Raw genomic sequence first — 13,506 nt, forward strand, 5'->3', positions numbered from 1 at the left:
TGCGTAGTGCCTGACACAAAGCAGGCACTTAAGATATGCTTATTTCCTTTCTTCCCTGTGACCTTTAGGAGATGGCGAAGAACAAGTTTAGAAGGAAAACGTAGTTAGATGATGTGTAATAATCATTTACTCTTGTAACCTGCTCTTCAGCACCCCCTAAAGGCTAAATACAAAGCCTATTTTTCTATAGACTACCGACCTATTTGGCTATAATACCTTCTATTATTCAAAAATGTCATATCCAATAGTCATTTGAAGAGTGCTATCCACTTAATAAGTCAGGTTTTGAATTAAATAGACCTAACCTAGTTAAGAGAAAGTTGCTTTCTCAGTGCAATCTCACGATTCAGAACTATCCCTTTATTCTAATCAAAGCTGGCATAAGGGGACATTGGGATGTTACATCCCTACCTTTGGAACAATTTTAAGGCAACAAAATATTAATCAAAGGGGCAGCAAGATGGCACAGTAGATATTTGGTCTCTCTGTTTCAAGATTCTTGCCTCTATGATGCATCTTCCACACAACTGCCAACAATAATCTTAAACTACAGGTGTCTCTGACATTTTAGCTCCGATGGCTCCTTATTTAGAGAAATATAAAATCCTGTTTGGAATTTAAAGCCCTCTACCATCCGATTCCTACTTACCTTCCCAGCCTTATACAATACTCTCCCTCACAAATCTACGCTCAAGATTGGCCCTTTTTCTCACATAAGATTACTACACGCCTAATCTCCATGACTTTGTATAGGCTATCTACCTCCTGAGATGTCTCTTAAAATCAACTCAAGGAAACTTCTTACCTGAGGCCTTTTCAGTTAATATTGCTAAGACTATGAGTGCAGCAAATGAATACAATCTATTTCACAATTTAGCTTTGGGTTGATCTTGGAATCCACAAACCCTCTTAGCTTCCCTTAATAACATTATACATATCTACCATTCATAAATATATCTAAACTCTTTCTAAGCCTAATTATGTTGTTTTTGGTTCATACTTATCTCTCAAATAATCTTGCAGATTTATTTAAAACTAAAGAAAGTTGAGGTTCCTTTCATTGGCTCGAGTCAATATCAGGATTCCTTTACTTGTATTTTCACCCTGTTCAACATTCTAGAGGACTTTACAACACAACATATATATCTGAGTACTTCCTTTTAACCTTTATCTGGTTAGAGTTAAGGTCTACAATTATTATCACAATTTTAAACAATCTTGCTATAAGGATCTCTCAGGCCCCTTGAATAGCTTTTATTTTTTGAAAATGTTAATGATCCTTTTTTTTTTTTCCTTAAACACATCATTTCTGGGTAGTACTGCTCCTACACGGAAAAGAATTCTCCATTGTTACAAAGACTTTACCCAGATCACTGTTAAAAATTTTAAATGTAGCCTAGAATCAAGCACAGGTACACTGGGGCCCTCTAGTTTGTCACAGACCCATTAATGAATTCTCTTTAGGTCCAGGCATTCAACTAGTTATTTCACCTAATTATGCTACTACTATTCTCTAACCCCAACTTCTTAAACTGTGGACTTTATAACTGAATGTGAGGATCACAAAATCATGATTTATTATCAGTAAATGTTTGATTTGTATACCTATATTCCTGGGGTCATGTAAAAATTCATCAGGCAAAAAGGGATTGCAAGTAGAAAAAGGTTAAGCAGCCCTGATTTAACCCACATCCTTGCTATCTTTTCTACAAGAGCATACAAGACTTGGTCAAATATTTTGCAAAACCTCAAGAAACTATATTGTTAGCATTACTTTGATTGCCTAGGCAAAAAAGGAAATAATGACAGTCTGACACAATCCATTTCTGATGAAGCCATGTTGTAAAGGATTCATTCTTTTCTAGATGTTCACTCACCATCCTTCAAATAATACTTTCCAAAACTGGGTCAGCAAAAGAAATCAAACTCATTAGCCTATGGAATATGTAGACTTTACTTCTTTTTGAAAATAGGGACATTTTTCCATTTCCAATCTATGGTATTCTTCCTTCAAGGATTACATTTACATTTGTCATTTCTTTCAGAATACAGATGCAACTCATCAGGACCTGTAAAGAACTATCCAGGACAAGATAATGTCTCCTGAGAGAAAAAGCTTTAGTAGAATCAGATTTCCTGAATTTCATCCAGGTCACTACTGTCTATGAAATCTATAATGAAAAAATCTATCAAAACCAAGCTATAAGCATTAAGATTAAACTTCACCTTGATAACATGAAAATCTCTTTTGTATCTTGTCTCCCCTTTAGAGGAGTTTTCCTTCTATCAGGGACTTCATCCTTTTTCTTTTCTGTATCGCCCAGAACTTAACACAGTGCTTTGTATAGATTAAATGCTTAATAAATGCTTTTTCATTCATTCATTCATCTCTAGTCTCTTTCTTAACTCAGGAATTTGAAACTTTGTGTGTGACTTCACTGTCAATCTGATGAAATCTATGAATTTCTTCTCAGAATGTTTTCAAATGCATAAAATACACAAGATTACAAAGGAAACAATTATAGCTACCAAAATATTTTTAAAAGAAAAAAAGTTCATGAGTACCAGGTTAAGAACTCCTGTTCTATCAGGATAGGCCTTATCCCAGGGATAAGGGAAAGTAGAAGCAGAGAAGAACAAACAGCATAAGATTTTAAAAATACATTTCTTAAATGACAGTTAAAGAAACAAAAACTATTTTATCATCAACCTTTATGATATTGTTATTTAATAGTATTATTTCCAATATTTGATTGGCTTCATTTGTTTCAGTTTTTGCTTTTTTTTTTTCTTCAATTAACTGTTCTGAAGGATGGACAGTACTTTGAATATCATTTCAGAAATCAAAGAGACTTCAGCTGTCGTTGCTTGTGTCTTGGATTTGTTGCACAATACACAAACCATCGTCCTCGCCTCTTCACAAAATAACAGTCCTTACAGCGTTTCTTTAGAACAGCTTTTGTTTTGAACCCAAGAGCAGGTTGAGAGGATGGAAGCAAGTAACGTGAAAGAAATGGATGAATTATTGAGCTATACTTCATGAGACCTGTATTTACAGGAAATGTACTTTGTTGTGATGCAAATAGGAATGCAGAAACTGAGGAAGGTTTCACTGAACATCTGCTCATATGGAAAAGAGGACTGCTGATTGTAAACATCATTTTCTTTACAAACAGAGATGCCATGTTTTAGCCAAACCTGGGGGGAAAAGAAAAAAAGATTTTTTTTACTTCCCCTATATTTGATACAATTTATCTTTCCCCCATTTTATTCAATGCTTTCATGGCTCAAAACAACTATTATTATCAAAGCCCCAGGCCCATTTTACTAAAACCCACATGTCATTCGTATTCTTTGAATGGTAAAAAAAAAAATTATAAGAAATAATGATCCTGAGGAGAAAAGAGCGAAGACCATCCTCCCCACAGTGAAAAAGTAAATAAATTGTTTTAAATACAGTAATGGGGAGAGAGAAGAGGGAGGTATTACACAAGACTAGGTAATGCTTCATTTTATTCTCAAGACCGGAACTTATCCAGATATATATATATATATATATATATATATATATATATATGTATACACACACACACATTCATATTCTCTCCCCACCTCCTCTCTCCTTTAGACCTGAAGATCTTTTTAGTATTTTGCTCTGTTGAAATGGTTTTGAAATTTATGTTTTCCTAGTGGGGTTGCTTAGGATGTCTGGGATAAAGTAAGAAAGAAACTCAATTACTACTTGATTATCAAAACAAAAGTTAAAGGCTAAGTTCCAGCTAAGTTCCTGCTCAGTTCCACTACAACTACTTTCCTCAGGGAGAATAAATGTACAAATCTGAAAAGTTCATTGTAATCAGAGCATTTAGCACCCTTAAGAATACACACTACATTATGTGAAGTATCAAAAATTTCTAATTGCTATTAGTACACTTAACAACTATCCATTTGGCAATAAAATTACACAAATGCAGAATAAACTAATTTTACCAACAGCTCTACATGTATACAATGCCTCAGATTATACAATTAATTAATTTTAGCATTGTACTGAAATAAAATGACAGATGAGAGTTCCTTAAAGATCAATACTGGTCCTTTAACATTGAATGTTGTCATCAGTGATTTGATAAAAATACAGATATGCTTATCAAATTTTAAATGACATAGGACCGAAAGATATAACTTAAATATAACAGCTGAAATCCAAAAAGATCTCCACAATCTAGAATAAGCTGAATGTATGAAAAAAACTTTTCCATTTCAATTAAAAAAAAATCAACTTCACAATTATAGAATGGGGGTAACATGGCCAGAAAGTTATTCATATGGAGCTTTTGTTGACCTCAATCTAAATAAATCAATAGAATTAAGTAAATTAGACAAAAATGCTAATGTGAGCTTAGGCTCAGGAATAGGGAAAGGAGTGTCTTAATAATAAATTCTAGCCCAGTCAAATTATAGAATTTCAGTTTTGGAAGAGTATCAGGAGCCTCCTACTCCAACCCAAATATGGAAATCAATACATTACAACAATCCAACAAGTGATCACTGAAGTGCTTCAGTGATGGAAACCCCACTTTATGAAACTTTTAATTGGAGAATATTCTTTCTTTACATCAAATCTAAATGTGTCTCTATGCAACTTTCACCCACTGTTCCTAGTTCTGATCCTTGGAGACAAACAGAATGACTCTAATCCTTCTTCCACAAAATATCCTTTCAAGTAGCTAAAGTTAAGTATCCATCATGTCTTGCCATTAGTTTTCTTCATCCTTTAAGTGTCTTCAATTCCTTAATTGGAATTCCTTAAACTGGAAGGATTAATCATCACTATTTCATATTCTCCAATTCTTCATTATTTTTTCTAAACTGTTTTGTCCAAATATGAACTCAATCCTTTAGAAGTAGTCTGATTAGGGTAAAGCTGTACTCTCATGTTCTTATTCCTATGAACTATGCCATTTTTTAACCAAGCACAAAAATTGCATTCACTTTGGAGGTTCAAACTGAACTCATATAGTCTAAAAAAAATCAAGATCTTTTAACTGTTATTGACTCATGCCCATTTGATATTTGTAAAAGAATATTTACCCCTATTTAACTATTTGGAGGTTCAGAATATATAGTTTATATATATATACATACATACACACACACACACACACACACACACACAGAGACGTGTGTGTCTGTGTGTGTGTGTGTGTGTGTGTGTGTACACTGAGAAAAAGTTCTAGTGTAAAATTTTTTGGGAAGTTTTGATAAACCATCAAATGGTCTTGAGATAATGTAATGAAAGGATGAGCTGAAGAACTGACAATAGTTAATCTGTAGAAGATTTGGAGGAGCCATGACACCTTAATCTAGTATCTGAAGGACTGTCACATGGAAGATGAATCAGACTTGTGCTTGGCTCCAGAATGTAGGACTAGGAGCAATGCACAGAAATAAAGTAAATTCAGGCTTAACAGAGCTATCCTAAAGTGAGGTGGACTTTCTCAGGATGTAATATTTTCCCTTTCACTAGAGGTCTGTGTTTTGTTGGGAGGGGGATTTTCAGCCAGATCTAGGTGAACTGGATGGCCTAAGATTACTTTCCCATTCAGTTTCTATGACATATCCCATTACACAACCTCAATGATTTCATTTTAAACCTAAACCCTTTTATCATTAAAAACACAGCAGCACTAACAAACATGATTTCCAAGTTTCCACGAACCCAAGCTTATATATAGCAGAAATCAGATTCAGAATTTGATTTCCAAAATTCAGTCCTAACCCTAGGTTCTATATAAGATTATGAGTTTCATGAGATCACAAACCATTGGATATATCTTTTCATAAATAACAACAGTAATTCAGTAACATGAATGTAGGGTAAGGGACTAATTTTGTTAAGTTTCCAATCCAATCCATGAGACAGAAACTAATACTAAAGGCTGCAAAGAAGTGGATAAATGTAAATTCTATGAATGAATATAGCACTTTGAAGTTTTGCAAACACTTTGCTTCCAGACTTTAAAAAACGCAATTCCTGTGGACCAGGTGGAGGAAATAGGACCATCTGATACACAATGAGAACACTGAGGCTAAAAGATTAACTGATGTGACTAGACTCACATTCATCTCAAACTCCCAACGTCTGGCCTCGGATGCCTGGGAAATGCTAAGTGCTTGATAAATGCTTGTTAACTGACACGCTTATTTTCTGTTTAAGCCCGGACACGGAGCGCTGAACCTCCCTGCTCATTAGCTTGTCTTCTGTAAAGTGGGAAGTAGGGATTGGACCTAGGGAGTAGATATGGAATGATAAGGATCCCAGGGACTTTTACACTAATAATATTTACGTAGCACTTACTAGATACAGGCGTGGGGATAAATGCTTTACAGTCATCATTTTATTATCCCAACAACCCTGGGAAGTAGGTGCTATTATACTTTTTACAGATGAGAAAACTGAAGCAAATAAAGATTAACCCACTTGCCCAGGGTCACACAGCTAGAAAGTGCGCTCTTCCCATCTCCAGGGGCTTGCGCTGCCCGATACCCAAATTCGGGTTTATCTGTTTTTGAGGACACGAAAAAAGGAGCGAGATGCCACCGGGAAGGCATTAACGCTGGGACGCAGAATTACGGGACCCCCGGAGGGCCCCTGCCTCGAAGCCCCACGCCAGCCCGGCCCCGAGGCGCCGGAGCACGGAGCACAAGCGCGGCAGGGGTACCCGAGGGAGCCTATTAACCGCCGCCACGAAATCGAGGTCATCGAGGACTTCGTGCGTATTATAGGCGTCGTACGCAGAGGGAGGAAGAGAGCGGGGAACCCCAAAAAATTTTAAAAATGGACACTAAGATATAATTATTTTTTAAAATATCGAAAGAAAGCAGCCGCACGAGCGTGTCGGAAGGCGAGTGAACACTTGCACCAACAGTCCTGTGGGACAGTTAGGACCGGCATGAATATATGCACTTCACAGACTCATGGAGAGGCGAGTGTGCAGGCCCAGGACTGGCGTTTTATGCATGTGTACTGAAGGACTGGCGTGCAAGGAGCAAGAGCGGAGTAAGCGCTCCCTCAAGGTCATTCACAAGGAGCACTCCCGAGGTTGCGTCGCGGGGGACGCGGCCCTTTAACTAGAGGGACGGGAAGAGGAAAGGCCGCCCCGCCCGGGCCCTACTTCGCGCTTCGGCGCCCATAGCCCGCACGCCTGATTGCCGCCGGCTTGGACGCCGGAATACCACTGACCTGGTGGCGGACGTGGAAGGGAGAGATAGCCGCGGCGTCTCCTCGACAGCGGTAGCGCCGGCAACTTGTACAAGAGCCACCATGGAACCTTGCTCGCGCCTCCGGCGCTTCCGCGCACGCGTCACGCATTCTGCGTCACACGCACGGAGGCGACCGAAGGCGCTATGTTCACGCTCTGTCCCGGAGCAAAGATGGTGCTTCGGCAGTCATGTGACTAGCTACCGTGCTCTGTCTTCCTCTTTTGGGGAAGAACTGCTCAGACAGTAATGCCAGGCATCCACCAGACTGTTCCCTTTTTGGGAGAACCTCTGAAGGGAGTTAACTAAATCAGCATAATTTACCTGAATATGTTAATCTTTTATATATTTAAATAAAAAAATTTAATTATATGCATACATATTTTATTCAGTCCTGTCTGACTCTTCTTGACTCCATTTGGGGTTTTCTTAGCAAAGATATTGGTATAGTTTGACTCTTCAAGCACATACACGCGCACATATGCATACACACATATTATTACTAAGTACATATATATACATAGATATATATATATATACATATATACATACAGTGCATATATACATAAGCAACTCCAATTTACATGTATGAAGCCCATTTCAAACTTCTTCTAAATATGGGATCCTATTCTATAAAAGCAGGAGCTTTTCTTACATTATTGGAACTCTACTTCCTCTATATGTAGCACTTCATTTGCATACATGAATATCTTTTGTACATAAAGGAATTTATATTCCAATACTCTGTGATTATTACATGTAGGGCACTCTCTATATTAATCTGAGTATAAATTCACTAAAATAGCAAGCAGTCAGAGGCTATATGTATAATATCAAAGATAAGACTTATTGAATGTACATTATTGTTTTTAGATTTCTTTTTTTTTTTTAATAGCCTTTTATTTACAGGATATATACATGGGTAACTTTACAGCATTAACAGTTGCCAAACCTCTTGTTCCAATTTTTCACCTCTTACCCCCCCACCCCCTCCCCTAGATGGTAGGATGACCAGTAGATGTTAAATATATTAAAATATAAATTAGATACACAATAAGTATACATGACCAAAACGTTATTTTGCTGTAGAAAAACAATCAGACTCTGAAATATTGTACAATTAGCTTGTGAAGGAAATCAAAAATGCAGGTGGGCATAAATATAGGGATTGGGAATTCAATGTAATGGTTTTTAGTCATCTCCCAGATTTCTTTCTCTGGGCGTAGCTGGTTCAGTTCATTACTGCTCCATTAGAAATGATTTGGTTGATCTCGTTGCTGAGGATGGCCTGATCCATCAGAACTGGTCATCATATAGTATTGTTGTTGAAGTATATAATGATCTCCTGGTCCTGCTCATTTCACTCAGCATCAGTTCGCGTAAGTCTCTCCAGGCCTTTCTGAAATTATCCTGTTGGTCATTTCTTACAGAACAGTAATATTCCATAATTTTCATATACCACAATTTATTCAGCCATTCTCCAACTGATGGGCATCGACTCAGTTTCCAGTTTTTAGCCACTACAAAAAGGGCTGCCACAAACACTCGTGCACATATAGGTCCCTTTCCCTTCTTTATAATCTCTTTGGGATATAATCCCAGTAGTATTGTTTTTAGATTTCAACAAGATGTAGATCCAATACCCAGATGAAAACATTACTAACTTTCAAAAGTTAAAAGAAGTCCTCCAATGTATGGGATGGATCTATTATAGAAGATTTACATAAAGACAGGCACAAGAATTGCCCAGAGTGGTGTTTTGGAGGGCTTGAGATTTTTTCATCTGTAAAATGGGAAGGTTAAATTACAAGCTAAAGTCAATTCCTACTCTAAATGTATGATCCCATGATCTGTACTAGTAAAGGGATGACACTCACCAGTGCTATAATAGATGCATCTAAATAGGATTGTAGAATCATAGATTTAGAGTTAGAAGAACCTCAAATGACATTTAGTTCAACCCCTTTATTTTACAGATAAGAATACTAAGTCCAGTGAGTTACATAAGAGTTCATTTGTTTTTTAGTCATGGCCAACTCTTTGTGTCCTTCTTTGGAGTTTTCTTGGCAAAGATACTAGAGTGGCTTGCCATTTCTTTTTCCAGCTCACTTTACAGATGAGGAAACTGAGGCAAACAGGGTCAAATGACTTGCCCAGAAGTGTCTGAGGCCAAAATGGAACTCAGTAAAATAAGATTTCAAAGCCAGCAATATATCCAATTTGACACCTATCTATTTAATGTCACATAGACAGGAAATTATACATGCCCTTTCAAGTGAACCACTAAGCATCTAATTATAAAACTGTTATATAATTGACCCATAGGAAGATCTGTATAGGGCAAGATAGCTGGACTTTGTCCTAACTACCAAAGTTGTAATGTAGTCAAGCATGCTTTCTTCTTATTATGAAATATAGATCCACAACTCTCTGCCTAGTCCAAAGCCCTGGGGAAAATGTGAGCTCAAAGAGGAAATAGGGTTGTCCACAGGTTGTAAGAGGGAGAAGACTATACATGATAATCACTGTTGTTCCTATCGTACACCTGTTTCCCTCCTACCCTGCCCAACCTCCCTAAGGACATAGGACAGACAATATAGCAGGGTTTCTTAAACATTTTGCTTGAGAAATATGTGACCTTGAGTATATAGGGATACCAAATAGGTCTACAAATCAAACACTTACTGAAAATAAATCATAATTTTGTGATATTCATTCAGTTATGCAACCCCATATAGGGTCATTATTCACAGTTTAAGAAGCTTTGCTGTAGAGCATATGTGTTCTGCTCTTCAACTGGGTTTTTCCCAGGGCAGAAATTCATAATTGTGGCTCAATCAACAATAACAAGCAAAAGAAGCAAAATGTCAGTTGTTATGAAAATATTATCCTTTAAAAAATAGACCATTTCAGTTTAAAGTTATTACTAAAATAAACATCTACTTTATTGCAATCAATTTCAAATTTTAAAGCTTCCTATTATCTTTATTATATGTTTATAATGCTCCCAAATGAATATTTATTTTGTTGCATTTCTTTTTCTATTTATCATCTATCCTACTTCCCATGATAAACAACAGAAATATTTATTATATAGTTACAGACTGAACACACATCTAAATCATAGATATTAACCTGACAAAATGGAAAACAGATAGATGAAGGTAAAATCTTGATGTGTTTACCTATTGCTTTTCACATACATATTCATCCTAAATCGAAGTAAATTCTAATACTGGAGATGTGGAAGAAAACTCAGAACTCATCACTAGCATTAAGATATCAGGAGGACACCATGCATATCTTTTCTTTATTTATGAGTTCATATAACCACAGAAAGGAGAAATACATTTAAGTTAGAAAATTACCTATTATAGCATTATTAAGCAATATGGCAATAAATTTTCTTATGTTAGTTACCAGACAAATGTTTAAGTTCCATAATTAAATTTAATCACTGCCAAGAATACTTATTCATTTAGGAAAAATTTTAGAGGAAGACAATGTTTCCTCTGAGCACTTCAAAACAACAAATGTATGTCTAACTAGATGACCAGAAAAGAGAATGTTGACTTTTATGTACATAATAATTTATTAATATTAGATTTAGATGGTGACAGATATATAAAACATAATACATTGATTGTTGAAATAAAGACTATAGCAAGAGGAGGGGGAGGGGAGAAATAGGTATAAACTCTACCTCTGAATGAATCAGTGAGGCATATAAGAGTTAGCAAAATGACAGATCCCTTTTCAGATATGACCACAGCTAGAGTCAATTTCTCATGCATTGCAAAATAGCTTTCTTTGTTCTAGAAATTTCTTGTTTATTATTTTAGCCACAAAATTCAAATGTCAAATAACAAGTAGGTAGCTTAAAGAAAACTCATGAATTATCATGAAAATTATAACATTTTCTTTATAAATAATTAATGGAAATAAGACAAATAAAATAATCCACAAAGCAAATATAAAGAAATTTAAAAGACCCCTTTTAATAATAGGTACTAAATGTATTCCATCCTATGAATTTCATTTTGCCTATTTTTTTTTTCTTTTCTTTTTTCTATTTTTTAACCACCAGGCCTCCTTTATGGAGAAGTGATATAAACTATGTAGAATCAGCAGCCTTTATTACTTCCCAGCATAAAATTGTTATTTATTCTGAATAAACACATCAATAACTATTTTTAGGATTAAATCTTAGTGTAAAAAAAATTTATGAAATACATTCTCCAACAGTTTCTGTTTACAAGTTCAGCTAGATGACTAATAAGATCCACTTAGAAGTTGTATACAAGACAAAATGTTTCTCTATATACTATTATTGTTCACTTTATTCACTCTTCAAAAGGCTAATTTATTTTCTTACTGATTACAAATGGACAGTTGTTTTTTATAATCTTTCTGAACCTGTTTCCTCATTTATCAAGTAGATTTCAAATTTATCAATAAAGATGATACAAATTTATATCCAAAAAAGCCCAGAGAATATACAAACTTTTCATCTCTGTTTTTATTCAAGTTCCTGATCTCTGAAATTTATTTCTTTCTCTCTGCTTCTAAATTCTTCCTTCAAAGCTATCTTTATTCAATGAAGCTTTCTCTACTCTCATTGTTGAACCTATTTTATCTTTTCTCTCTTCCTTTCCCCCCATTCTTTTCCTTTCAAAACTGAAATCTCATTAAGAAAGATCAGTTTCATTTTTCTTTGAATGTCCACACAGGATTGAACAACAAAGTATTATGTGTTGTACATAGTTAGCACCAAATATTTGTTCCATACAATAGTAAAGGAATACTTTCAACCATATATTTGTGAGCTTAATTGTTATAGTCATATTTTCTTTCTCAAGAATATCTCTTACTACAACTTAACAAAAGAAATTTTAAACATTTCATATATATAGTCATAAAAATTCCAAGAATCAATTATTCCAGTAACTTATAGACATATATGTAATGAAATGTTAATGTAAGGGAAGGAGATCATCTGATGTCAGGCTAAATATTGGATCAAAAGGTATATTCAGTGATTACTACATTATCCCTCACAGTGTTTATAGCCCCATTCTCTTGTTAATTCTCTCTCTTCAAGTTATGATTCATCTAGTGAGAATGATCTGAAATGGATTCAGAAATGATGAAAAATACATTTTTTTCTAATTGATTTGAACTTCCATTTTTCTACCGTAATCTGATCTTCCCTCTTGATCTTATACTCTCAACAGAATACTCTTAATAGCCATGTACACAATACCATGCAAGTTCCCTGGGATAAAGTCATTAAATATTTTTTGACTAAAGCAAATTCTACAATTTTTAAAAATATTATTTTAAAACTTTTAATTTTTCAATACACCTTCCTTTTGCAGTAATCATTTAAAAAAAAAAAACTTGATTTGACATTGAATTCACAAGATTTGGACACATATTCTTTAATTTTTCATTATGAAAACATACTTTTATATCATAACGCAAGCATACCTTTGATAAACAATCCATTTTTCTATGTCTATCCTTTATAACCATAGATTTTTTAATGAGTTTTAAATCAGACAAGGTCCTAGGCTACTAAAGCATGTATAGTGCCATCATTTGGATAAATTTCTTAACTTTTTCTGATTTGTGATCATGTTGTGATACTCTATTTCAGTTTGGGAATTCTACAATTCCACAACAATTCTACTTCTCAGTGTAATAATATATTTATCAGAGTCAATAATTTCATCAATGGAGAAAAAATTTTCAGCTTCAATGAGGAGAAAATGTCCCCAGAACATTTTGGGAATGCATGTTTTCTAGTATGATGAAGATCCGATCTCACAAACTCACTTGGTCCTCTTCTGATAATAGTTTTAGTATAGCTCTGGGTAAAAACGTGAGTTTTATCAGTAAAAATTACCTTCTTTCCATTTTTCAGCACTCCAATCATTACATTCTTTTATGGCATTTTGCTTGTTCATAGTAGTAGATGGCAAGGGGTTCTTCATCCAATCCTCCCAATTCTCATTCTGTCTTATATTCTTTCAACTCCAAGAAGCCATATCATAGAAGAATCAGTAACAACTTCTTCAGCTGCCAAGTCCATCTAAAGAGCTTTATTTGATTTATGAGGATTAACTAGACTGTAGCAATGATTTGTGAGGGTTATTTGTTTGCTGTTTTTTTTGTTTCTTTGTTTTCAATTATGTTTTCTGTTTTATTTTATTTTGTTTTTAGCTGATCCTGGTTCATTTC

The 13,506-nt window shown here is 35.0% G+C and overlaps 1 protein-coding gene across 1 annotated transcript; it reads right to left on the reverse strand.

Annotated features, from left to right (window-relative positions):
- Window positions 1-1,935: 1,935 nt before the first annotated feature.
- On the reverse strand, window positions 1,936-3,198 carry MRPL36 (mitochondrial ribosomal protein L36). The gene has a single exon (XM_023495896.2). The coding sequence runs from the start codon at window positions 3,183-3,185 to the stop codon at window positions 2,844-2,846; it is 342 nt and encodes a 113-aa protein (XP_023351664.1). The 5' UTR covers window positions 3,186-3,198; the 3' UTR covers window positions 1,936-2,843.
- Between the last annotated feature and the right edge of the window lie 10,308 nt (window positions 3,199-13,506).

The sequence above is a fragment of the Sarcophilus harrisii genome, chromosome 1 (genome assembly GCF_902635505.1).
Source record: "Sarcophilus harrisii chromosome 1, mSarHar1.11, whole genome shotgun sequence".
NCBI classification, from domain to species: Eukaryota; Metazoa; Chordata; class Mammalia; order Dasyuromorphia; family Dasyuridae; genus Sarcophilus; species Sarcophilus harrisii.